This window comes from Rattus rattus, chromosome 2, assembly GCF_011064425.1.
Source record: "Rattus rattus isolate New Zealand chromosome 2, Rrattus_CSIRO_v1, whole genome shotgun sequence".
NCBI lineage: Eukaryota > Metazoa > Chordata > Mammalia > Rodentia > Muridae > Rattus > Rattus rattus.
The window spans coordinates 57,144,935-57,172,590 of record NC_046155.1 but is presented as its reverse complement, the minus strand read 5'-3'; the positions used below and the strand labels follow the sequence as shown (position 1 = coordinate 57,172,590).

The window sequence follows — 27,656 nt, the reverse complement described above, 5'->3', positions numbered from 1 at the left end:
TGACAGTCACCACAGGAACTGGTCGTCAAAGAGAGCCGCATGATTTTACTAAGACTTCAAGGAAAGCCACTCAACTGACCAGGCCACAGAGGGGGCACCAAGACCCACAGAGCTAGCGTGAGACACCAAAACCTATGACACTGGAAAGGGTGCATGCTGGGACTGATCAGGTACTGGAGTCCACAAGGCCTGAGTTCAGACAGCATGCCTGCTCCTCAGGAACTGTGTGAACCTAGGCCCTTTTGACATTCACTGGCCAGCAGACTCAAGAGGGATGGGTAGAGACCTATGAAAGGAGGAAGACAATGGCATCTGCTGCTGGGAGCTGTATTGTTGTTATGAGAGGGATAATGATTAGTGTCAGGGAGCACTGATAGATAAAAAATGTAAAAAGCTTTTCTGTCCGCCATCTTTCCTACTTTAATCACTTAGCATGAGGTGTTCACATTTGCCATTAGCTGGGCAATTCTGCTTCTCAGCCCTGACAGCTAAGGGAGGTGAGCACCACTCTTCCCACTTCCCATCCATTCAGTCTCCAGTTTCTGGGCATCTGTGATTAAAGACACCTGCAAGCTCGTTCGTTCGTTCCCTGTGAAAATGAGTTTCAACACAGATGTCAAATGCAGGGAAGTATTAACAAGCACTTGATAGCAGCCCCCAGGTAACTTCTAAACAATCACTTTTGAACATTAAAAGTTGTGGCAAATAGGTTCCAATCTAAATACAGGACAGGACTGAGGGAAAAAGTGAACAAATATATTTGTTTTCAACCTCCTCCATTTAAGAGATGACTGACATGGGTTGAAGATTTCTTTCTGAATGTGAACTGAGGACATTTCATTTCTCCCATGAAGGGCCTCTAACTAGCAGTTTGAGAAAATCTGATGTGCCCCTTATATTTTCTCTTGGATCACAACTACAGAGTAGAGAGGGTCTAGGAGGGAAGCAGCCACTCTGGTTCTCAATCAAGGTCACCAGAAGGCCCATGAAACTCTATGCAAGGGGCTCCCAATTCTAAATGTACACCACCAAGCACATACCCAGGAGAGTAAAGGCTTGGCCCTGCTGTGTTTACATCTACTATTTATTACCTGTGGGGTGGCTGGCACTCCATCATTATTATTGTTGTGGGGTATTCATATGCAAACACTTGGAGAAGAGCATCAATCCAAACCACTCTATGTAGCAAGAGGCAACATAGAGTTCTTCCCCGAGCTGGGACCAAACCCAGGGCCTTGTGCTTGCTAGGCAAGTGCTCTACCACTGAGCTAAATCCCCAACCCCAGTATACTCATTTCAAAACTGCCCTTGCCTCCCACTCCATGCAGACCCCTGGGACTTCAGTGGTAGGTGTACGCGTCCTCTCTAGTGAGCACGTTCCCACCCTTATGCTGTGTGCATGTGCCAGGCACTCTGACAATCTCCTGAGCCTCTCTGTACCTTCTCTCCTCTCCCATTCCCAGCTCTCCTGCTCGGTATTTCTAGCCTCGCACCAACTCCTTCTCATGCTCTGATGCTGTTGAAGCATTGTCAACATTTAATCTCAGTAGAAACACCAGATGTTAAAACAAATTATGTGAGGTTTGTGTGCAATCTGCATACATCTGGGTATACTTTCCAGTAAAATCCCCACTGTTTCTAATATTTGTGGAAAATGAAATTGGGAGTATTCATGAATAACCCTGTGGCTGGAATCTGGCTGCACTATTTCACACTCACAGGCTGTTACTGAGTCTAGAGCATAGGGACATTTCAAGTGAGTTTTCCCATCTCTGATTTCAGTGCACTGATGACTCATGGGTGGGAGTGCAACTGAGATTTAACTTCTGTGCTCTGCAATAGTGCCTGGCACAGGGCGAACGGTCAAGACATCTTTGTGAACTGAACGGTGGAAGCAGAGAGAGAGGTACCTGCGCTTCCTTGACTTCACGGTGTCACTTTAGAGGACACAGAGTCTCTAAGAAAGCAACTGAGTCACTAATGACCCTTTCGTGGTCAACTCTTCTCTAAGCTCTGACATAAATATCCTTTCCTCTAACACACTGTAGTTTTTAGTCATAAAGGCAATTCCTTTGAAGATTAGATACTGCTAGCATATATGAAGACAAAATTACTGAGGCCGCCCCTCCTGAGGACAGCATGATTAACCAACCCGCTGGCACACGCACATCCTTTCAGACAGCCCTGTGCGCCGGGTACACACACCTGACACAGGATGATAGTTTCTACCCTTGCCTTTGGGACTGGACTTCCTTATTGTTGTTCTAAGCCCATTGTCTGTTTCCTCTTGTAGCTCCTGCCCTCCCCCCATGTCCTCAATCCATTCCTTCTGCCGTGCCTCGCTCCTATTTCAAGACAACTCTGTCCCCATTTCCCTCTGCAGGCGTCTCTGTTCTTCAGGTTGTTAGGCTGTGAAGAAATCCTCTGTATCTCCAGTCTTCCCTTCTGTTCTGGGGTACCCGAACTTGAGGCCAGCAGGTGTATATCCCCATGCATTTGTCCCCTAAATCAGGCCGTAGGTGTGTTTCTCTTTACAACTTTAAGAGACCTCTACACTGCCCTCCAGTCTTCTTGGCTCTTCACCCTTCATCGGTTACCTAGGCCTGGCCACCCTTTATACTCTTTTTTATCTGTCTCTTCCCAGTTGACCTTTACCCTCTGACCTTTCTTCATCATTCTCCCCCTGGATTTACTGCTTCCTGAACCACCGAACATACTATCAGTCCCACCACCGTAGCCAGCCAACCACTTCTGTCTTGCCAGTCCTGTGTTTTTAGAAACGCCCCGCTCTTGCGGAATGGTATTCTGATGCTCTCACCATTTCCCTCTGGGCTAAATGTCCACCCCTGTTTCTCACTTCTGAAAGGAAGGACTTATTATGCACCTAACCCCAAAGCATTTGCCAGTTACGTGTTCATGATTTATTGTGTGCAAACTCCACTCACTCGTCCGGTAACTGTTTACTGATCGTGCAATCTATGAGGGAGTATACTGATGTCCTACGTGCAGCACTCAATAAGAAAAACAAGCCCTGCCCTCATGGGTCATAGAGGCCGGGTTAGAGAGAAAGACCCATTACATAGTGGTCTCAGCCCAAACACTTCCAGCCTTCCATTAAAATCTTAACAGAGGGCTGGGGGCTATAGCTCGGCTGGTAGAACACTTTGCCTGACATGCACTAAGACCAGGGTTCTGTCCCTAACACTGCATTAACCAGGCATGGTGACTCCTGCCTGTCATCCCAGAACTCGGGAGGTAGAGGCAGAAGGATTACAGGGTCAAGGTCATCTTCCCCTACACAGCCAGTCTGAGGCCATCCTAAGATACGTAAAACCAAAACTCAAATTAAAAAAAAAAAAAAAAAAAAAAATTAAATGAGGTCTGGGGATACAGTTCACTGGCTGTATCCAGGTGGTAGGGCTCAGAGATCCACGCTGGACACAGAAGAATGGAAAGAAGAGAGTCAAATGGGTCAGCCCTAAGAGGCAAAGGGCTCACATCTGTGGTCCAGGTTCCAAGCCGGCAGAGATCAGAAAAAAGAGCGAGCTACTGGGGGCGAGCATGAGAAGCACAGCTTTCCTTAAGACACAGGACACAACCTACACAAACCAGGATGGTCGAAGGAGGTGCCTTCCACTGGAGGTGGGTGGGTATGAGGAAAGGGCACACACGGGAATGAAAGCAATGGCAACATTGTGGGCTCATTTTGAACAAAGGTTCTCTAAAAACCCAGCTGTGAGCAGTCAGCTCTGCAGTGGACATGAAGACGAATGACTAAGCCTCGGCTTCCACCATCAAAGGACTTGCAGCCAGCCAGTAGGGTAGGACAAGTGCGTGATGACCCATCACACCACAGAAAGGAAATCGTCCTCAAAAGAGACAGAGCAGAGGAGAGGAAAAAAAACCCGCCTGGACTCTGGCGAGTGCAGACCCGGGAGGAGTGGGTCTCGGTTATATAACCGTACTTACAGAATCAGGTATTTTATTCACCTACATCCAACAGTACATTTATGGGCAGAGCAGGTGAGATTACGTTTTCCAGATGAGCAATGGAGGAACAAGTCTTTTAAGCAACCTGCTTTCTGTTGGGAACATAAAACAGGCAACAGTAAGATGAGAACACCCTGTCCGTCTCGGCCCACTCCTGCACCATCCAAGTCTCTAGAGCACAGAAATAAGTTCTATCATTGCGTCTGGTACCTGTCAGTCACAGTAAACAGGGAGCCCTCCTCGCAGACCAGGCATGACCCAAGACCTTCTCACGTGCTGCTTCTGCATGGCCCTCCACCCTGCCCTGGGTCTCTCCAAAGCACCATCAGCCTTACTGCCTACACTGGGTTTCACCCTCAGGGAGCTTTCTGAGAGAGCATCACGAGGCGTGCAGCAAGCACACTGCGTGGGTTGGAGTGGATGAGTGCCCAGGACCTCCACGGCTCAGGAAGGGCACCCTGGGCTCTTGCATCCCTCTCCCTCTTAATTTCTAGAGTTGAAGTGGCGGGTACCGCTCCCCAGCTTCTGCAAAATGAATTCAAACAGTTGTTAAATGCCTCCGCGTCTGCAAAACTGTCTAAGGAACAGGGACAAACGGGGCCGAGAGAGCACTAGGAACCATGCACCGAGGAAAGACGAAGAGCGGGCGGGAAGATGATGGGTCCTGAACAGAAAGCTGAGGTTCCTTCCACCGAGGGCAGGAAGCCTCGCGAGATCTAGGGGTCGTGATCTCGTTGCGTTGCCTAGCGACCAAAGGACGCTAGCGGGCCCCCTGGCGAAACCCCGCTGTAGCCCTAAGTCTCCTACCATGGGGGACGAAGGCGGCGGCCGCAGCGGCGGGATCTCTAGGGACCTGCTGAAGCTGAAGCAGCAGGCGATGGCGTACTACCAGGAGAACGACGTCCCGCGCAAGCTGGAAGAGCTGCTCAACTCTACCTTCTACCTCCAGCCTGCGGACGTCTACGGGCACCTGGTAGGGACCCGCGGCGAGCTCCCTCCTCCCTCAGACCCACGCTGCGGCAGCGCGCTGCGTCTGCGCCTGCGCCACGGAGTCGCGCCTGCGCGCTGCTGGGCGTAGGGGCCCAGCTAAGCGCTGGGCGAGCTTGTGGCGCGGGGAGGATGCGGAGAGTTGACGAGAGGACTCTTGATGGTTCTGTAGCTTGGGTCTGCACCGAGTCTGGCGAGCTTCTTTACTATCCAATTAATCCACCTGCCGTTGTTTTTCTAAGCCACAGACCTGACGCCGAACTCACCTCGCCTGCAGGCAGGGAAGCAAGCTGGATCCCATAACGAACGCGGGGGTCTTGATCTCAGCCCACCCCGGGCCCCATTCCACTGGCTTCCACCAGATGTCTCAGATTCTAAGCCTAAGCAGCCGGGTGTGCAAGCCTCACGTACCCTGCATTAGCTAGGTACCCAACTTCTCGGGCCAGTGAGTGCCTAAATGCAGATTTCACTTGGAGGCCCTTCCCACTTGGCTGTTAACTGAGCGTCCTTGAGCTCGCCTAGGACGTCCTTAGCTGACGTTCTGATGAGGAGGGGAGCCCAGTGCATCAGATTTGGCTTGGGGGAAAGGAGTTGGGGTACCACTCTTTGTTATCTCCGTGATTAAAACAAAAACAATCTCCCTTTTCTAAATGAAGAACTTGTGCCTGGGGATTTAAGTGATCCCCCACCCCTACCCCTACCCCTACCCCTACCCCTACCCCTACCCTTACCCCACACAGTGGGACATACGGACACCCTCACACTATTTGTGGAACGGGTGAGTGGAGGCCTGATAAAGATTTTGATCAGAACTGTTAACGTCTTGTTTACTCCCAACTTTAAAAGGACACCTCATCCTGTCTCCCGGGTACTTAGTGTCTCTTCCCAGTCTGTTAAGCAGCCTGGCACAGCTTTGTACAGTTCTTTGGAAACTCCCATACCTTAGTTAGGGGCGGCTCCGTTTACTTTTATCCTTTGCTACGACGTTCTGACCAAAAGCGACTTAGGAACGTGTTTATTTGGTTTACATTTCCATGTCACGGTCCATCACAAAGGGAAGCCTGGGCAGGAATGAGAAATGCAGCAGAGGCGATGGGAAAACGCTGCTTAGTGGTTTGTTCCCCATGGCTTTTTCAGCCTGCTTTCTCTGACAACCCTGGCCAACCTGCTCAACAGTGACACCGCCCATAATGGTCCGAGCCCTCAGATGTCCGTCTTGGATCTCTTCCAAGCGACTTCTGCTCTGCTACTTAAAGGAAATTGCAATTACTAAGATTCCCAAGAGGCCTGTCTGAGTTAGGTGGCACTGTGCATCAGCTGACAGTTGGTGAGGGGATCTCTGTCTTCACTGTTGAAAGCCAGGTATCTGCCTGGGCGTGGGCGGGGATAAAAATAATCCCCTTCAGATTTTTTAAATCTGACTATGTCACAGTGTAGAGACCAATGACTTCCACAACTTGGAAAAAAGGATCAGGGAGTTTGTTGGCTTGCCACAGAAAGGTTTGCTCAAGAGAGACACCAAGTCCCTGGATTGAGACAGGTCTCTGAGCTCCTGCTGAGACATGCCATGGGGCTAACTCAGATCTAGGAAGGACACTTGTGGAGATGTTTTGTAGGAAATTCAACATGTCTGGCCTTGTAGATAAATTCAGCGTGGTTTTCTGATTTTTGCTTTCGTGTATGTGTTGAAGGCAAACTACTTTTCCAAACTTGCGAAGCCTCCCTCCATATGCAAAATAGTGGGAAAAACCATACTGGATGGACTGGGACTTCCTACTCTACAGGTGGAAATCTCCTGCACCATTCAAAATTTCCCCAAGGTATGAGGCAGCTAAAATTTGTTCTTTAGTGTGCCCTGTCCATCTCTGTACCAGTTAGCAAAAGTTGTCTATATTGCAGAAAGTTAGTTTTGAAATTCAATATTTGTGCTGTGTGTATCTGTACGTATGTATTTACTCATAGGCATTCATAAAGGCTTGAATCAAGCAATCAGCAATGCAGTGTGCTCTGTTTCTGTGTGCTGGCCTGAAAATAATCTTAGGGGGAAGAAGGAAATGAGACAGAAATACCTTTAATATTCCGACATTATGATACAGTGAGTTACATTTGGGTTTATGTGTTTGAGAGATGAAGAGTAACAATTTAAACCATTTGTTTAGATAATTTTAACAGCTGGAAGTAGTGTTACCCTCCTGTAACTCCAGCACTCTGCAGCTGGAGGCCAAGAGTATCAGTCATCAAGTTATGGTTTGTTATTCATAGTCAGTTTAAAGCCAGCCTGGGCTACAGGATACTCTATCTCAGGAAACTTTCTGTCAGTCATACTGAGTTTAAGGTCAGCCTGGGCTACAGCATACTCTGTGGCAGGAAAACAAAAGTAAATTTAAAAATTAAAAACAATTTAACAGTTTAATTCATGTTGTTACATACCTGCTACAAATAAGATTGTTACAGCTTCTGAGGGGGAGAATAATCATGATTAAATCTGTAGAATTAAAAACAACTTAACATTTTAATTTGTTGTTACATACTTGTTACAAATAAGATTGTCACAGCCTCTGAGGGGAGACTAATCATGATTAAATCTGTAGCTATTTCTTGGAGAAGTAGTGTTAGGTAAAGCTTGCCATGGGAACTTTGCACCTGCATTTTAACAAGAGAGTGATTAGAAATGTTTCACAAAATCAAGTTTCTTCAATGTTTCAACAGGCGTGCATCAGCGCAAAAAAAAAAAATATGTATTGTTTCCCCCCTTGAAGTTGATGATAAAATAAATACTACCAATGTTAAGCGATAGATTAATTCAATCTCCCACCTTCTGGGAGAGGTAGAGAAAATGCAGAATACGTTTGTGCCCTTGTCAGTACATCTGTTCCGTGGCGATACCTACTCACTCCGAAGTCATGGAGAACGCTTTGCCAGAGATGGTGGATGCAGATGAGGCAGAAAGGCAGCAGGCAGTGAGCAAAGCTGTGAAGTGGATCAATCAGTTCATCACAGAGGAGCTCTGGGGTCTGATCCCCTCCAACCAGGCAGAGGTGGACCGCAGGCTCAGGTACAGCTTCCATTTCAAAATAATAACAGCTGGCTATAAACACCCCGTTGTCTTTATGTTCCACTGTCATACAATAGCCCCTCGGAACAGTGTTACCCAGACAGACCACTCACTGTCCTGTTTTACACAAGAGGTCTGAGACTGCATACGAATGTGCACAAGCTTGTGAAGGTCAGAGTTCAACACCAACTGGCTTCCTTGGCCCCTCTCCCCTTTGTATTTTGAGACAAGGGATCCTACTTTAACCTGGAACTCACACATTCGGCTGGACGGGCTGGCCAGTAAGCCCCTTTGTCTCTGCCTGCCCGGTGCTAAGGTGACAGGCATTCCTCACCATGCCTGGCCTCTCACATGGGTGCTGGACACTGAGCTTGGGGTCTTGTGCTTGCTTGGCCACCCCAAGAGATTTCTACTCACAGATAGATAAGATTGGTATACAAATCAAACATTTACTAATAGCGGCGATTCTTTGGTGTATACTTTTACCATTCGTTAAATACTAAAGCATGTTTGCATCCTAATGAGATGTGTTTTTTACATTTAGAATTAACTCTTGGCCGGACAGTTGATACCTAAGGACACAGAGTGCCTTCGACTTTTTTCAGAGTTGATCAATATTTGATTTTATAATAGTTAAAGTTGAGAATGCTGCTTTGTATAAATACACCGAACACAGTTCAAACAACAGAATTATGTTTATAAGCATATCAGAAATTGTTGGAAATTCTGTCCTAATCCCAAGCTAAAATTCATTTACCAACATCTCTGACTTTTAAAATCCTTTAAAATTGTATTTATTTTCATGTATGTGTTTGAGCGTTTGCCCTCACATATGTATGTGTATCACAGACATGCCTGGTGTCCAGAGGAACCGGAGAAGGGCACTGGATCTCCTGGAAGCAGAGCTATAGGTGGTGACTGGGAACCACTGTGCCAGTCAGTGGTTTTCAACCTTCCTAAGGCTGTGACCCCAAACCATAAAATTACTTCCATTGCCAATTCATCACTGTAGTTTTGGTACTGTCAGGAGTCATCTCTGTTTTCCAGTGGTCTTGGGTAAAAGGGTCACAAGACCCTTCTAGGCTTCTCTGCAAGAGCAGCATTTTCTCTTAACTGCTGAGCCGTGCCTTCAGCCCAACCCTAACCCTCATGAAACTCAAACATTCTAACAGTGCAACCTGAAGATACACTGATTCCATATTTACCTGATGGGGAAGGTAGTAAAGGCTAATGTTTTGCAGAATTAAACCACGATGTTTCCGCAAGATGCAGAAGCTTGTTCATCAATAAAACACTACTGTGTGTAATGTACAGCAAGTAGTGTTAAATCTGAGGTGTTTCAGGCTGCGTTTATTGGTGTTGTGAGCCGGACAGTTGAAGGGGCCGTGCAAAGTGCACATGAGGGTTCAGACCCAAAGTCACACAGTGTAACAAAACTTCATTATGTGTTTAATTTGGGATTCATTTTCAGTCATAACCTGTTCAGGAACCTTTTTGCTTTCACCCAATAGTTTGCAACCCCCAGCTCTCATTTATAGGGACTTGTGACCCACAGATTAAGAAGCTGGGCTATAGACTGCGGAGTTGAGGAGGCAGATAGTTTAAGCAGCCAGAGGTTCCTGAAGTCTAGCTCCCTCCTGAAAGGTCGCCACTACACACTCTCCCTGTGTAAGGTTATGAAGGGCCCCCGGTCTCTGCTGCACAGAACTTCCTGAGCTCATCAGAGAACTTTCTTAGGATAAAGATCAGGTTACTAATGGAGAGAACATCCTTTTCCTCTGTTTGAGGCCACCTTTGAGCTAGACCTTTCCCTGTGGTCACAGTGGCTGCTGGCTTACATTCCACCCCAGCCACAACCAAGTCTGAGACCTTTAGCCCTGGACTAGGGTTTTTTGATTTTTTTTAACTTCTAAAATCAGAGAGCCAAGTAGGGCTGAGTGCTTGTTACTCAACACCACACTCAGAAGTGGGTTAGAATTCCCTTGTCTTTGTGCAACTGGACACACCTTTGCTGAGGCAAAGGCAACCGTAGCCGCTTCAGTTTTATTACTCAGTCACGAGCAGTGCCATCCTGGTTTTTTGCCTTAGAGATGGATGATGACCTTGAGTAGGGACCCTTGAAAAGCTGCTTTTTTTAAATTAATAAATTAATTAATTAATTTTATTTTGGAGGTCTTCTTGAGTCTAAATAAAACACCCTTACTTTTGGTTTGTTTTTGTTTCTTTTTTTGTTGTTGTTGTTTTTTTGTTGTTGTTTTGGATTTTTTTTTGGCCACAGCTTCTACTTCACTGTGTCCTTTCTTCTCCTGGAGTTCCCCACCTCCCACTCCCCCAACCCCCAAACCAGATCTGGACTGATTCATGTTCTTCTGTTTCTGGATCTTTTTTTTTTTTTTCCTTGATCTTGATCTCTTTTTCCTCCATAGGTGGGGGAGAGACCAGTGGAGATGGGGGAGGGGGAGAAAGGGAGGGAGAGACAGAGAGAGGGAAGGGAGGAAGACAGAAGGAGGGGAGAGAGAGGGAAAGATGGAGGAAAGGAGGAGGAAGAGCTCTTTTGAAAGGGATGAGAAAGTTTGTGACTGCAGTATCTTTGAGTTCTTACACGGAGAGTGTCTAGTCTGTCTGGTCCAGCAGATTTCAAACCAACTACAGATTGCTACGGCAACCCCAGTGCCAACCCCAGCTGTCTTCTCAAAATCTGCATCCGGGGACAGCCTCACAGACTGTACTTCCCTAGCCTCAGATGATCCTGCTGAACCTGTACAGTGACCAACCCAGCCTTGACCAACAACCCAGCTTCCTTGGGTCCCCTAACAACCAGGCAGCAGGAAGCAGCCAGAGAGAATGATGCCACTTACCCAATATCCAGCGACTCCATAATAAAACAAAAGCTGGGAAGGAAGGGGCTCTACCCAGCTCAAGCATCGCATCCGTGGCTTTGCAGGCCTTGCCCTTCTCCCTACTTCCCTCTGCCTTGCTAAAAAATGATTAAATTTCTAAAGCTAGCCATCAAGGTCTATTTCCTTATTGGGCCACTTCCTTCTCCTGAGGCTGACTACCGAGGTCCAGCTCTCAAAGGCCTCTTTGGGCTCAGCTCACCTAATTAACATGCCCAATTAAAACTAAACACCGCATCCTAACTGAAGGTCCCTTTTTTATAAACCACCATTTGCCTCTGGGGCATATCTGTCTCCTCTCTATCCAGAAGCAGACCTTTGTCCCCTGATGTGGGGCAAACAGCCCTGTCCCCTCTCTCTCACCTGCTCCCCCTCCATTAGTCCTCTGTCTGTCTGTGTCCCTTATCCACCCCCTCCCCATCCTCTGGTGCAAAGGCATCTCCTTTGTGCTGAGAACATGGTCTTGGGAGTCCTAAGCTGATACAGAACTCCCACAGGATTATTAATAAGGCTAGAGTCTTGTTCAAAGCTGATCTGATTCATGTTTCTATGGGATGTTTTTATTTTCCTTTTTTGTCTGAGGAAACTATCATCTTTTTATTCGAGGATGGGGGAGGGGTGGTGAGCTGTTGGGCAGTTGTGCCTACTAGAGTTTCCTCAGTGTTTTACATAATCATTTTAAGTCACACACGCCTGCCCCTCATCAAAAGGAAAAAGGGAGGCTGGAGAGGTGATCAGCAGTTAGGACTCCATCCTGCTCTTACAGAATATCCAAGGTGAGTTCCCAGCACTCACACCGGGCAGCTCACCCATAAGCCTGGCTCTCAGAGAGTTTGAACACCTCTTGCCTTCACACACACACACACACACACACACACACACACACACACACACACACACACACACACACCCGGTAAGAGGAAAGGGAAATACATCTTTACAATACCATTTTCACCAAGGATTCCTGAATAATTTGGCTCCCGAATGTCATTTATATAAAAAGAAAAATCCAGTCACCCTTAATCAAATTATGTCTTCAAGTTTTATTTTGAGAGCATAAAAAGAGCTCAGATAATTTCAGTGGTGAGCACCTATAAAGCATTGCTTTCTAGGCAAAATGAATTTTGATTCTTGAAAAGAAAAGTGGTTTTGACACTGTCGTTACTTTTATTAACCTTAGAAATTAAAGCTAATTTGCTCCTCATTAGCTTACAAAAATCATATTGTTGTAACATTAGCAGGGTCAGCTGTAAAACACGACATCCCATGGTAAAGGCTTATACGTCTTGCCATTCAGGATCTTCTTTGAACACAAAGTGCGAGCAGATAAAGACAGAAAAGAGTTGGAGAGGAGCCAGGAGGAGCCGGTTCCCATAACTCTACCAGTAATTCTGCCACCACCTCCCCCACCTCCCTCCAAAAAGAAAGGGCAGAAGGCAGGTGAGTGGCTTGTTATCTTCTAACAATTTTAGGTGCAGGGGTTGGGGGAGAGGGGCAGGCCATGCCCTGCCAAGTTCCATTCACCTCCTTTGCAGCTGCTGTGCTAGGTGGACAAGGTTTTATCCCACCCTACCTCCATTTTTTTTTTTTTTTTTTTTTTTTTGAGAAACAAAAGGATTGTGCTCTTATTCACAGGTGAGCACTTACTGAATAAAATTCCCTAAACAGTGGCAGCGGAGGAGGGGCACAAAGGAGGTGGGAGGAGGGAATCTGCACCTCCCTAAAGTTTCCATGAAGCAATTAAAAAAGCCCACAATAAAGAGTCTGCTTTGCCAGAGGTGAACTCTATTTGCATATCTGTTAAACCTGAGAATCTTGGGGAGAAACGACCACATCCACGTTTGTCCAGTTAAAGCAAGCTGTACTTTGGGGTCACCCAGGACTGGCCAGCCAGCTGTCACACCCTAAATTGAGATTTGAGAGATCGCCCCCTTGTGGGCTCTTGAAGTCCTTTTTATAGGAGAGAGAAGGCATCCACAAGGGCGAGGGAACCCACTGTTGTACTTCGTTAGGTAGATACAAGGAAAGGGAAGAGACAAGTAAGGATTACATGGTGTGAATGGGGTCGCAGGCCGGTCACATCAGGTCTAAGAAACAGGAACTATCCTTAATTATAAGCAGAGACCTTAGCCTGCATAAGGCAAGCAGAAACTTAACTGTCTTAGATGCAAACAGAAACCTTAACCTGCAAGGTACCATCTTTTTCTGCCTGGGCCCACATTATCGATCAGCATTTGTTTTTGAAGCTTTGCTTCCGTCTGACCCGGCTCCATACTTCCAACAGAGTGCTAACAGCAGCCCCTCCAGTCTGCTAACTCGAGGCCTGCCCCTGGAATCAGGAGCACTCTGTATCGGTTGAATCAGAGCTAACATGGCCCCAGGCACATGTGAACACCCAGTCAGAAAGTGGGTTTCATTAGTGGGAAAGCTCTAGACCAGGAGGGAACTAAGGTGACGGGGAAGGAGATCCTTTATCTCATTGTTTCTGCGGCTGAAGTTCAGAGAGGGGAGCACAACTGACCAGGGAGTCACAGTAGACCAGTCTTCTCTCAGAGGCTATGGTGGACACGATTGAGAGAGGGGCCCATGGCCTCCCTTCATTTGGCAGTTGCCTTTGACTCACAGAACTGAGAGCTTCAGGGAAGAGAAACTAGGTGGAGGCAGGGGTTTGCTCAGTTCTAACCATGTGTTGGGTGCTGGTGCACCTTAGCTCTGCTGAGGACCTGGGGTAGCTGTGGGGAAGAACAGGAGACTGGGGCTTAGGAGGGACTCTGTTCTTGGGCTGAGTAAAGACAGCTGAGGATTCCAGGTAGGCTGTCGGGCTTGATTAGAGATAGTACACAAACTCGGAACAAACCATGGCTCTCTCTGGGGTTAGAGAGAAAGACAGCAGATTAGGCAAAGATATGAAGAGGTCCTCAGTGTTAGGTACATGGGGACTTCGGTGACAAACAGAAGGGCAGGGTTTGGAGTTCAGACTCTAAACCAAGTTCGCATCTACCTCCTGTAACATATTAGGCAATCGATGTCTCTCGACCACAACAAACCCCAGTTTACTTACAAGCAAGTGTGGGAGTAGCTGTATCTACCTCACAGGGTTATGGGCCAAGTTTACAGTGATTGGCCTAAAAGTCATCAGGTAGAATCCAAGGCTGAGGATGACCGAATACTGCTAAGTCAGCAAGTCGAAAATCCTCAGGAGCTAAGAAGACCCAGCCTTGGCCTTCACCCTTTCCTCTGTGCCGGGTCACCCATGAGTACAGCATTAAAATGTAGTTTTATTCTAGTGAGATTTCTAGAAAAGAATCCTTCCTCTATGCTCTCCTCTCCAGGACGGAGGGACACTCTTTTGGAGAAGCCCATCATCCCCCCAGAACCGCCTGAACCAGTCCTCCGTGGCAGCATGGCCATAGGAGCTGTGTCTCTGGCAGTAGCCAAAACCAGTGCGACCTTGGCGGGCACGCCTCTGTACTTAACCCTTGCACTACTGAAGCATGATCAGGTTAGTGATGTTACATCCCATCACGGATGGAACCAGGAACCGGGTGGTCAGAGGAGCTGTCATCCTCCCCTGCCCTCACTGTCCCCCGTTTCAGGAGCAGCCTTCGACATTCTCTATGCCTTTGCTGATGGGATCTGTGCTGAGCTGTGGGAAGTCGTCACCTGGGAAGCTACATTTAATGAAAGAAGTGATGTGTATCCCCAGTCCTGGATTAACAACCAAACAAGTACCGGATAACCACCCAGACCATTTTCCCACTTGCTCCCCCCCCCCACTTCCATCTCTGGTGAATTTTAATGTAGATCAAGGGAAAGTGAATTAAATGGTATTTTAGGGAATCAAGTAAGTAGGAAGACAGCAAGGACTAACTGAAAGGAAGAAAGGAAGCGGACCCTCTTAGAGGCCTTGGTTCACTCAAGTGATTCCCAGGAGCAAGGTCTTGTCTGTGTGGAAAAGCCAGCCTCTAAGGTGCCAAGAGGAGGACCTTTGCTTGCTTCTGGGCTGTGGCAAGCCGTAACCTGCTTTCTTACAACCTGCTCTGTTAGGAAGAACTCAGGCCGGCAGGTGGCCCAACACCCATGGGCGGTCAGTACCTACAGCCTAGCACCTATGGGGAGGTCAGTGCCTATGCGTGAAGTGAATGCATCCTGTGTCAAAGCTTTAGCTCTCGGGGTGGATTAGTTCTCTGGGGTGGAGCTCTCTTACATTGCTCTGCAGTAGGAATGACTGCATAAGGGTCACACTGTGGCAAACGCTTTCAGAAAAAGCAGAGGAGACCCCTTCTCAATGCCTCTTGCAAGGAGCAAAATTTTCCCATGTTAGCAGAGATAAGTTTTATAAAAGCTTCACTTGCTTTCTCTGTGAAGAAGAGCCCTTTTTAAACAAAATTATTACCTCACACTTTACAAATTTCAGGTGACTAGAGTTTATATGCAGCACACTAGCTGCCAGATTCTGTCTGGTCATAGTCAGACTGGACAGCAGGATCCTGAGTCACTATCCGCTGTGCTGAGAGGGGCCCCAGAATGCTCTGCATGTCCCCCGTCATCATCATTCCCCTGTGCAGCCCTCACTATCACAGCACACCTCCTCTTCCTCCTTTCAAAGATTAATTTGTTTCCATTTTTTGCATACAGCTGTTTTAGCTGCATGTGTGCCTGTGCACCATGCGTTTACAGTGCCTGAGGAGACCAGACAAGGGAGTCGAATTATAGACAACCGTTAGCCACCGTGTGCATGCTGGGAACTGAACCCATGTCCCCTGCAGAAAACAAGTGCCTTCTAGATGAACATTCCCTCCAGCCCCCTGCCCACTCTCCCCGACCCCCACCATGTTCTATTCCTTAATTGACTGTGGATTCAAGCTAACTTAGCCAGCCCTCCTCGGTGACCTGTGCCATGCATTGCACCATTGTCCGTCTTGGTCAAGAGAGGATAAGACCACTTAGCCAGTTTTCACAGTGAAGACACCATGCATAGCCTGTCACTCACACTTAGCCCAACAGGGGGCCCAAGATTAACATTTGTCTCTCTTACTGTGTAGACTGGCAGCCCTCCACAGGGAGTCCATGAGTAGTCCCAGGAAACACTGGCCATCAGGGTATGGTGTTCATGTCTGAAAGCTAAAACTGTACAGTTGTACACCCTGGCTGTTCTGCTTACAGGGTATCGAGTTGCTTCTGGAAATTCAGAAACAAGTTAACAGAGCGATGGAGACGGTATGTAAAGAAACAAGTTAACAGAGCGATGGAGACGGTATGTAAAGGGGGCTGTGGCAGATGCTGACACTCAAATCCAGCTTGCAGTTCAGTTTGGAATTAAACCGGTATCGTTGCTATGGAGAACATATTTGTTTTGGATTTCTCATGCAAACCAAGTTGGTCCTAATCTTCTCTCCTGCTGCTTTGACAGACAACCAAGGCCAGGAGAGCAGCCTGGGAGGGGAGGGTTTGTCTGGTTTCCACTTCCAGGTAACAATCCATCACTGAGTCAGGGCAAGAACTCAAACAGGACAGTGAAACCGTAACCATGGGGACACTGCTTCCTAGCTTGGTCTAATGTGGGCAGTTCTTCAGTTGTTGAGGGCTCCTAGGCACCCCTGGGTTTGTGTCAAGCTGACAGCTGAGGCTTCCTGTGATGCACATGCACACACTGCTCACTGGCAGCACTCCTGTCTCCTGAGGATATCCAACTGCCCCCTTTTACTCTCTGAGACAACAGGTTCTTTGGTAAGATCATCCGTTAGGATTTGCAAAGTATTTCATGACATTTGGCTGTTGAGAAAGATCAAATCCACCTTGATTCTGCTGAGAATATTGGGCCTAAGAAAGCAACTCCCACACTGGCGAGTGGTGGGGAGAGGATTAGGTCTCCGCCTGCCCTAAAGGAGTGTGTGCACACTCGAGGAGTCTGTGCACTCCAGGAGTCTGTGCACACACCAGGAGTTCCCAGTGTGGCCTGTGTATGCTTTGGTAACATGAATGTGAAGTGCGAAGGCAGGAGAGGACGAGCTAAAGCCGTTTGAGCTTGAGAAATAGTTGGGGACGTTGAGGGGGACATGACTGGAATGACCTGCACGTGTGAATTTTTGGCCAAACTTCATACACATGCTATAGGAGTAAAATTCACAGTAGAATGACCAGTCCCCTAAGAATAGCCAGTCGCAGGCCCACAGCTCTGCTCAGCCACAGGGATGTCTGAAAATACCAAGCAACACGGTTCTTTATCTTCTCTTCCCATAGCTCCCACCTCCAAAACCAGAGACCAAAAAAGGGCACAATGGGGGCAAAAGATCTCAGGTGAGCCGGCGCTGGGCGGGCCCTCTCTCCTCCTTAGGGTTGGGCTTCCAAGACCAGGCCTAAGTCAACGAGGAGGGGTTTGTTCCAAGTGCAAGAGTGCTGCTATGGAGTTCTGTCTAATGCAGAGGCCTCAGTCTCCCTCTTCCTGGCTGTGGGTTCCTAGGAGCCACCATCAGCCCAGCCAGCTGAGATCTTAAGGACACAGGCAGCCTTTAGGAGCAGCAGGACTGCATGTGACCCTATAGGTGAAAGACATAGGCAAGAGACTGTCTTTATAAATGACAGATGGGCACGGGACAGCGTAGATATTCATTGTATCACAGAGGAAGAAAGAAAAGGGCAAAGTTCAAGCTCCTGGACTGGAGGTCAGAGAACAGCTCTGAGAGTTCTGTTCTCTCCCCCCCCCCATGTGGCCCTCAGATGCCAGGCTTGATGCCTTTATCCACCAAGATATCTCGCTGCCCCAATTAAAAAAGTGTCACAGTAATTGATGCTCACCTAGATGAAAACTGAACTTAAAAAGTAGGTTTCAAAGAGGAGGATTGACCGAGTTAGAGAACTATGGATGTTTACAGGGAGAGCCTAGTGGTTGTGGCTCAGGTTAGCCCAGTGTTCAAGGGCAGAGCCAGTCAGGTAGGCACACTGAAGAAAGAAAAGCCAGGGGGTGTTGGGGATTGTGTGCCCAGCCCAGGGTGGGTGTGGGACGGGTTTAGAAATCATCCCAAAATGGGAAAAGTAGATCTCTGGAGATCCGTGTTCCATCACAGGACGCTCCAAGTACCTCAGCACACCATGGTGACTTGTGCCATTTCCTTTTGATTTTGCAGCCGCCGATCACTGGCAGGGCGTCTCATCTTGGCTGTTTAACCATCAACTACGACACCATAGAACAGCCGCTGCTGCTTCTCCAGGGGATCTGTTCGAACCTGGGGTTAGAACTGGGAGTGAACTTCCATCTCGCCATCAACTGTGCTGGGCATGAGCTGATGGACTACGTAAGTCTCCCCTCTGAGCAGCCACCGGGTTCACAGGACGGGATTTTATACTAGAACTCACCTATTTTCAGGACAGTTGGATCCTGTGTGCATAAATAAGAATGGAGTCCAGAGGCCAAATTACAACACACTGTTCATTTTTTAAAGTAACATTAAAATATCATGATTATATACAGAAATTCTGCAATTAAAATGGACACATAAAATGGTTTTAAAAGTGAAAAGAGTTGGGGCTGGAGAGATGGCTCAGAGGTTAATAGCACTGACTGCTCTTCCAGAGGTCCTGAGTTCAATTCCCAGCAACCACATGGTGGCTCACAACCATCTGTAATGGGGACCCGATGCCCTCTTCTGGTGTGTCTGAAGATAGCTACAGTGTATGCATATACATAAAGTAATAATAAATAAATCTTTTTTAAGTGAAAAAAGTTTAAATTCCTTCATTATGGACTTCTGCGGAACCTATTTAGTTGCATAATTTATAGTGTAATCATGAAAGCTGTTGAGAGATAATTTAACAGTCTGGTATGTTTTGTGAGTATAAATCATTTGGTTGGAAATGCTGAATTTGTTAGGCATTGCAACCCAAACCCTAGGGCTTCACACATGCTAGGAGCATTATACCACTCAGCTGCACTCCTAAGTTACTAAGTTTACGAGGAACGTGGGTTTATTTCAACTAAATACATAATCGTCTCCAGCCTGGACCATCACCTGCAGTCGTGTCACCTACAGAGGGAAACATTTTAAAAGGAAATGCAAACTGCTCCCCCCCCACCGCCCCACCTCCCACCCTTCCCCCACTCCCAGGCTACAGGAGCGGCTCCGGTCTGTACCTGGGGATCTGTGAGAGAGTGTAGTCAGTTTCCTGCTTTACCTATGCTTCCCATTCCGTGCCAAGTCTTGGTTTTATAAACTGCCGTCGTGTTGAGGCACACGAGTGCTAACTTGGTAATTAATGTCAGGTTCAGGAGGCAGGGCACACAGGATTTCACTTCACTGTGAATTTAACTTTCACTACAAAGAAAAAATTGAGCAGTGTAGAAGAATCCCAAGTTTTGGCTGATTTCTAGAAGTTATTTTACTTCTAAAGAAACTAAGCGCACAGAGGGATGTTTAAAGTAATTTCCTATTCTTCCTGTAATGATTGGTTCCTGAACATACCATTAAGAAAAATAATTGGCTGTTTTCATCAGCAATGTATACCAAGGACTGTGAACACACTGACTGCTAGTGCTAACTAGAATGGGTATTTATTGCTTATATTCAGTAAAATGTATTAGGTTGATATCAGGTGATTCTTACAATAAGTCATTAGCATTTCTTCACTGACAAGATAGGATTTTAAGCTTCTCATTATAGAAGGTAAAACTTATTACTTTTTAATGGGAAAAGGTAGAAATTCATTGAACTGTAGACTTCTTAGGAACCTGTTTAGTTCCAGTGAAGTCTATAAGTTGGAACTGCAGGAGTGGATTAGCAAAGCGGACTGCTCCCCCAACCCCACCCCTGCTTCCTAGCCCACCTCCCTCCCTAACTTAAGCGTCCCCAGTGCCACCCCTTACCACAAACTTGAACCAAGCTGCTCTGTCTTACAGGACTAAGCTGCAACCCCATTTACTTCCATACCTAATGCTAAGAGTCTCTGCAGAAGTCACACCAGTAGGCTTGCAACAGAACCTTCCCTTCCAGGGCAGTGTGTGGCCCCCCTGCAACACCTTCCCAGGCCCACTTGATTCTCATGTTGGATATTAGTATGCAAAAGCTTCAGCTGATTTCACTGTTTACGATGTTTACAGAAAGGGAAGTGAGAGACTTGATCCCTGAGAGTTGAAAGCCAAGGTGGGTTCCAGAGTGGGCAGGTCTGCATTGCCGCTCTGACACAGTTTGTAGATGTGGGCTATTGTGCACCTACCTAGGCAACTGGGGGCCTGCACAACCATGTCATAAACCTAAATAGAAAGCCTTTCTCCTCCCACTCTGGCAACAACGGTGTGTAGTACAGAAGACTTCATCCAGGATCTGTGCGAAGAGCTCCCTGGGGCATCAGGAACAACGGTGACTTGATTTCCCCAGGTTACAAACCACACGAAAGTTAAAGCACATAGATGGTGCAGGGGAACGTGCTCTGAAAGAACTAGTTTATAATTGTTGGTATGAGCCGGAGTGTGGGTGGCAGCTCCTGGAGAACCCGCCCCTTATGCTTCACTGCCTTCCTTACACCTCAGAGTAAAGGGAAGTACGAAGTGATGGTGGGCACTTACAAAAGCGCAGCTGAGATGGTGGAACTATACGTGGATCTGATCAACAAGTATCCTTCCATAATTGCCTTAATTGATCCTTTCAGGAAGGAGGTAAGCAGGGCCCACCTTTTCTGTCTCAGAACATATATTTTACACGGGATAAAGTACGCGTTCTCACCTTCCACATTTTATAACAAGGCAGAATAAAAACCCCATTCTTCTGGGCCTCTGTTATTGGGAATGTGTTGTAATTTGGGCTGGGGCTGGGCTACTTTGTTTTGGCATTTATGAAAAGGCACTTACTAAGCAAATGAATAGCAGGAACACAATTACCTAGGAGCTTGCCCGTCTGTGAAGTGAAACGAGCCATTCGCAATCCCTTCAGGAGTACCTGTGTATTTACAAGCAGCCTGGCTGATGGAAGCCATCCCTGCTGTGCCAGCCGGCACTTCGATAGGTTAATCATATATCATTTTCACGTGCTCATGGAAATAGGACTTTTGTGAGGCCAGATCTTTCTCAGCCTCAGGCCATTTACTATGTATGCATAAAAGTAACAGCTACATTCTTAGAAGGTTTGAGACCCTGAGGCTTTGCAGTGTATTCAAATGAACGCATCGAACCAGGGTCATCTACAGCCCACGGAAGGTCCCATTCAAAGTAGTGCAGTTCTTGATTTTATGCATTTGAGAGCCATCTGTGTATTGAACACACATCTAAGACAACTAATCACATTCTACATAATAGGAAAGCCACACAGAGCTAACTTGGAGTTTTGAAGCTTCCCAACTCCTCCTTCTCTGTCTCTGTCTCTGTCTGTCTGTCTGTCTCTCACTCTCTCTCGCTCTCTCTCTCAGAAAATATAGCAGAACTCAGGGCCTCACTGGCCCTTGTAATGACAGCTCTGTCAATAGGATAATTCCTACCTTCACAGTCAGCAAATATGGGATGGCTTGAAATCTGGTCATGTGCATGTAGGTATACACATACACACACACACACACACACATGCACACACGCACACACAGGTACCTGACTATACATTTCCTGCCATACGGTGGTCTCACCGTCCCTGACTTGGTTAAGATGGGTAAGGCTCTTTCAAGCCTTTTATTTAGGTGTTCTTTTGTTTCCTAGAAATAACTGAAGAGTCGTCTAGCCAGTCGGTGTTTAACCGCACCGTGGACAAACCTGAGTGGTGATACCTGGGGCTTAAAGAACTCCACAGTCAGAGTGGGGATAATACTTGAGGCACGAATGTTTTTGGATTTTGTCTTTATTTTTTCCCACAAGATCTTTAGGCTCAAATCAAATTACTTGAAGCTTCTCTCCACAAGGCTTTTAATTTGTCCGACAGTGACATGGAGATCCTTAGGGCACAGATGTCAAGAAAAATATTTTATGTTTCAGAAGAAGTGTGTGACTTGATTATGTGCTGCTCTCCCTGTTGTTTTGTGATGGCGTTCAAGGCACTATAACGATCAACTCTTAAATGTCTGCCCAGGACTCCGAGCAGTGGGACAGCCTCTATGCTGCTGTGGCTTCCAGGTGTTACCTGATTGCAGGCGCTGCTTCCAGAAGTGTGCCTAAGCTCCTAGAGGACAGAAATATAAGCCCCCTGAAATACCACGGACTGATCATAAAGCACACAAACCAAACCACGATGTCCGACTTGGTGGAAATAACCCATCTCATCAATGGTGAGTACATTATTGATCTGTGAGACCTGTAATGGCTTGGTTATGCAAGGAGCCAAACCCACACAGTATGTCCAAGCTGACGAAAATCGAGGATTAAATCTTGAAAGCAAAGAAAAGTTCAGCCATTGTGTGGGACTGAGTGCGACTTAGGGATGGCACAGTGATGTTCCGTGGCAGCCTTAGCCCACAAGGTCAGACCCTTCACTGATGGCCACCACCGTAGCCTCACAGCAGGCTGGGCTTTCTGCCCCTGACAGGGACGAAAGCCTGGTTTCCTTCCAGAGGCAGAGCCACCTGAGCACACCCATCTGTTTGCTTTAGGCGGGTAGTTTGGGGTACAGAGGAATACCAGAGCCCCTCAGAAGGGATACCCAGCCCTTACTGCCACAGGAGAGGCCTAAAGCTTTGAATTCTACCCTGGGAAACAGCTGCTACCTTCGTCTGGTCACCAGAAACAGTGACGTGCTTAGACTTAGAGAAACAACTAGGCATTCATAAAGAGAAGGTACCAAGCTCCACCAGGGAGCAGAAGGACCATCTATGTTAGTCTGCCACACCTGGGTAAGGCCATGCAAATGTCCCTCCACACCACAACCAGTGTGCATGGGCTTTCAAGGACCTAGTATAGGCTTATAACCCCAGTGATGGAGTTGATGGTGTGATCTGAGCTAGACAGGACGATCCCTGAACTTGCTGGCTGGCTGGTCTAGCCTGCCTGGTGAAATTCTAAGATAATGAGACACCCTACCTCAATGAATGAAGGAAGGAAGGAAGGAAGGAAGGAAGGAAGGAAGGAAGGAAGGAAGGAAGAGAAGGCTTCCTGAGGATCAAGACCTGAGTATGTCCTCTGACTTCCAAATGTGTATGTGTATGTATGTCTATGTGTATATATATATATATATATATATATATATATGTGTATATATATATCTCCTCCCAAATATACACACATATATGCTCACCTAGACACACACATGCCCCATGTGAACACACACAATTTAATTATAGAATCATTTCCTCCACAAACGTAGGAGGAAGAGTGAGTTCCATTCTTCTACATAGGCACAGCCCAAGTAAGAATGTGGTAAATAACTTGGTTGAAACTTGACTGTCCCTACTATATTCAGATACCGCACACACACCCCCACTGGAGCCATCTTACTTCATGCTGGCTTGGGAACGTCTGGAGGTAGGAACCAGACCACCCTTAGAAGGGAATCGATGTTATCTCAACAGTTAAGATTCCGTTTAGGAGAAGCAGCTCTTCTGTCAGGACAGAGACCTGGAGCAGGAAGGAGGACGGCGAAACTGATCAGCATCCAGGAGGCATTGGATGCCAGTCCCTAGCAGGGGATCTAGAAGAAGCAGCTCTGTGTAGTAGCAGTGGCAGCCATTCCAGCTCCCAACAGAAGTCGGACACATTGCCCTCTCCATTTCCTAATGAGGAACTGAGGCTTGCAGAGGCTAGATTTTGCCTCGGTGCTCCCAGGCTAGACCCCCCCCTTTGAGCTCCCCGTTGCCCACACTTGCTCATCTTCAGTTCCGTGTTTCCAAGTCTAGACATGCACTTTGCCTTGTCAATCAGTCAGATCCTTGTCCTTCAAGTTTTGACTTAAATGAACTGTATGCTGATGTCCACACAATCTGTGTCCCTAATGGTGCTGCTTTGAACTTTTATCACAGCAACTTCTACAGTGATGCCTGTGAAGATTTGTGCACTTAATGGTCCATATCCCAAATGCAGTGTAGATCCAGAGAGGCCATAGCTGCCCTGTCCACATGTGCACAGTGAGGTCATAGCTGCCCTGTCCACCTGTGCACAGTGAGGTCCTAGCTGCCCTGACCACCTGTGCACAGCAAGGTCCTAGCTGCGCTATACACCTGTGCACAGCAAGGTCCTAGCTGCCCTGACCACCTGTGCACAGTGAGGTCCTAGCTGCGATACACACCTGTGCATAGCAAGGTCCTAGCTGCCCTCTATGTACACTTATGTACAGTGCTGACACAGAGAGACCACCCCGTCAGGGTTGTGAGCTAGACAGAAGGCCAGTCTCAGACCTGGAGCAGGGCTCAGAGACAGTGTGGCAGCCAGGGGATGGGCCAGGCACCAGTACATGGGCTGTTCACCCAAAACGAAACTGGCTAAGAGGTGCCTGCTGCAGAGTCCCTGCCTGGCCTGTTTCCTCAGGCTGGCCACCTAGCAGGCTCCTGCCTGGAAAACACAGATGTTGCATTGTCACTGTGGGATTCTGCCCTTTACAGACTTTGGCAAGTTTCGGGGGAGGCGTTGAAACCCTTAAATGTATAAAGGCTAGCAACTCCAAGTATCCAGAAAAGCATTCCTTTGAATAAATTTCCCCATGATACATTGAGAAAGTCACTATACCAGGTGTGGATTCCATACCTGATACCCTTGATGTGCAATGGGTTGAGTGTCACAGCTATGATCGTGTAAGGTCATCTGCTCTTTTAGTACTGATAACCTGTATCTTACATTCAACGGATCTTAAGGGCAGTGAGGATTGTCTTCATGCTTTTGTATGGCTGTTCACTTGTGAGTGTCGGTCAGAGGACAGCCTCAGGCACTGGTCCCCTCCGACCACCTTGTTGGTACCTCAGCCATATAGACCAGACTGGCCATTCTGAGTGTCTCCTGGGTTTCTCCAGTCTCCTCTCCCTTTGGAAATACTGGGGTTACAGATGTTAGTGGTGTTGCACACAGCTTTTACAGGAGCCCCAGGGATTCAAACTCAGGTCCTTATGCCTGTGCAGAAAGTGCTTTTACCCACTGAGCGTCTCTCTTGCCCACTGCCTTACCCTTCGCTTTTAAATAGCATACAGGGTACTGGAAAAGAACCAAACAGACCTGGGGTAATAAAAGTGCACATTTTGGATGGAAATGCCCAAGTGGTCAGATAGTCAATCCATCCCCAGAAACCCTTAAATCTAGGACATTTCTAGCTGTGATCAGAGTCCTCCACAAACGTGAATTGCTTGTAAACCACACAGGAGTGACAGTAGCTGCTCTTGCAGGAAAGAAGCACCTTGCAGTCTTTGGAAGCACGGACTCGGAGTCCTCTGATGACAGCCTTGTCGATTTGGTAAGTGCAGAACGATGGTCAATTGCAGAATTGCCAAAACGCAGCTTTTATGATGTTCAGGGAAATGCAGTCTTCGGTGGAGAAAGTCGAGTAACCTTTTATGAAATAGACTTGCTTCCTCCTAGACAGCTCCCTTTTGCAAAGCACTAATCTTCGAACTTTTTAAAAGAGGCAAAATTGAAGTCCAGGGAAAATGATGGACGCAATAAAATGACTGGGGGTGCACACTTGCAATCTTCCTCCTAAAACGGGGTGCAAAAGGCCAGGCCATGCCCCGATGAAATCGGCGCACTCTCGGGCCTGGTAAAGTGCCTGATGGACTGTCAGGCACTCCATCTGTTCACGCCAGCCGAGCTCAGCCTGCCAGCAGCCACTTTGCTTCTGGAAGAGAAAACCCCCTCACAGGATCCCCTCACAGGAGCAGTTCTAAAGGACTGCTTCAAACCAGAACTCCACTGTTTAAAATAAGTTATGCCCCCTCCTCCTCCCCCGCTTCAGGCTGTTGGACTCGGTGCCCGGTTTATCAAGCTGGGGGGTCTTTCTCGGGGTGAACGGATGACCAAATACAACCGCCTTCTTGCTATAGAGGAAGAACTCATCCAGAGTGGAGCATGGGGTATGTGCAGCTTTTCTGCTTTGTTTTCCCAGTAGCCGTGAATAAGCGAACAAAGATTGGAAGGGAGGGAATAGAAGTCCCTCGGCAGGAGGGCGGGACAACCCAAAGACTATAAATCAACGCTCACAAGAGCAGGATAGCACTCGCCACAATGTCCATTGTTGGCTTAATGGATTATCTATTTACCTGAATGGTTAAGACTCTCGCCACCCTACTCCTTGCTGAATAGGCTGCTTGGTGGTGTTCAATAGAATTAATTGATTGGAATCTCCAAGCCTGCCTTTTGTTATGGCCCAAATTATACTTAAGGTTTCTCTGCACAGCCCCTGAAAGTTAAAGGCAGATGTGTTCCTTCTGGAAACAACTTGTTTTACTTCAAATAAGTAGGCGGCATGTTGATTCTAGCATGGTCTCACAGAGAGCTAAGGTCCCTCAAGAAAGAAACTGATGGTTTATGAGACCCAAACTTTGTCTGCATGTGGAGCTGCTTGCATCCCTGTTGGGGGAAAGCTTACGAAATATTCATCTTTAATTTTTAATACTACCCACTGGCCCAACGGTGGCCGTGACCAGCAGAGAGATAAAGAGAGACTGATAAAATTGTGACTTAAGAAAGTGTCATAGGGCTACACAGAGAAACCCTATCTTTATAAAACAACAAAAGTGTCATGTTTAACTAAAAAGGTGATCTTCAAACACACCCTAAGATTCTGGAGGAGTAAAGGTATAGTTAGAAGATGGTTTCTGAGTTGTATGAAGGCAGTCCGAAGTTAGGCCGTACTGTCCCGGCACCTCCATAGGCGACATTATGACATTATCTCATCTTTTGTCCCGCTGACTTGTACGGCCTTCAAAGACCTCTCCAGTCTTCCAGTTCCTAAGAAAGTCAGCTACTTTGGAACATCAAAAAGAACCTGGGAGACCAGAGACCCACCCCTTCTTAGGTGCTAGCTCTCTGCCCCCGGCATCCTAGAATGGATTAAGTGATTACTGAGAATTTTTCTAAAGCCGTGAGAAGGGAAGAATGCCCCAAATTAGCAAAACAAATAGCTCCTCTCCCACCTCTGAGGAGGCAATCTTGGCAAGATGTCGGCTGCCAAGTGTGGTGCTTACTTTACTTGGTTCCTCCTAGCAGGTCCCTGTCTGCTGTGGTTCCCCTTAGAGTGGGTGGTTTGCATTCACATGCAGGGCTGGTGTGCATCAGATGCCTCCAACTGTCACCACAGTAGGTGACACCCAAGCAGAACAGGGCAAGGGTCAGGCTGTTTTGAGAGGTCTGGATCATTTCTGCAAAGGTCTGATGATCTTCAGATCCCGAGATAGGCAAAACCAGAATCAGCTGGGCCAGGATGGTAAACTTTATTTATTTTTTTAAAATAGGCTTCAGTGAGGAACACAATTTTTCTTTATTTCAAGAGGATGCTACTACCACAACGGCTGAGGAAACTCTTGAGCCCCTGGACTCCATTTTCCCCACAGAGGTTATAGAAGAATCAGCCAAAGCATGAGCCTCACGGCACTGGCCTCCCAGGACAGTCACTTCACAAGTGTGGGCTAGCTGGTGGGAAGTGTCTCCACAGTGGCTCTGCTCTTAACTCCACTTATATATGTAAACGAGCATAATTACTACTTGTGCATGGTTTCTATTTTTTCAGTTTCACCGTCAGATAAAAAATATACATGGTGGTTTTCCGTGCAGTTCGTGAGTTTTAGTTCACAGCTATATTGCCATGGGGACACTAGCTGCACTGTCTCCTTCTGAAGGTCACGAC

General features: G+C 47.3%; 1 protein-coding gene and 1 long non-coding RNA gene across 3 annotated transcripts in view; one reads left to right on the top strand and one right to left on the bottom strand.

Moving 5' to 3' along the window:
- LOC116891319 overlaps positions 1-4,900 on the bottom strand; it is a 14,293-nt gene extending 9,393 nt beyond the window's left edge. Inside the window, exon 1 of the long non-coding RNA XR_004386828.1 lies at positions 4,798-4,900. This is a non-coding gene — a long non-coding RNA (uncharacterized LOC116891319). The remainder of the gene's footprint in view (positions 1-4,797) is intronic.
- Eno4 (enolase 4) lies at positions 4,778-27,656 on the top strand. Of its 2 annotated transcripts, none has more exons than XM_032892236.1 (14): positions 4,778-4,963; positions 6,669-6,797; positions 7,842-8,032; positions 12,227-12,369; positions 14,262-14,431; positions 14,526-14,657; positions 16,096-16,149; positions 17,173-17,229; positions 18,057-18,224; positions 20,453-20,578; positions 21,972-22,167; positions 25,201-25,268; positions 25,767-25,884; positions 27,301-27,656. In XM_032892236.1, exons 1-14 carry the CDS (start codon positions 4,799-4,801, stop codon positions 27,390-27,392), a joined length of 1,809 nt encoding a protein of 602 aa, XP_032748127.1. In that variant the 5' UTR covers positions 4,778-4,798; the 3' UTR covers positions 27,393-27,656. The 2 variants fall into 2 exon arrangements, with proteins under 2 accessions (XP_032748127.1, XP_032748126.1); XM_032892235.1 differs by having other exon boundaries at positions 27,265-27,582.

Excerpts from the sequence above, each read along its gene's own strand:
- Eno4 (XM_032892235.1), top strand. The coding sequence starts at position 4,799 with ATGGGGGACGAAGGCGGCGGCCGCAGCGGCGGGATCTCTAGGGACCTG. Across the intron at positions 17,230-18,056 it reads ATGGGGGCAAAAGATCTCAG|CCGCCGATCACTGGCAGGGC; the intron begins GTGAGCCGGCGC and ends TTGATTTTGCAG. Across the intron at positions 20,579-21,971 it reads TTGATCCTTTCAGGAAGGAG|GACTCCGAGCAGTGGGACAG; the intron begins GTAAGCAGGGCC and ends ATGTCTGCCCAG.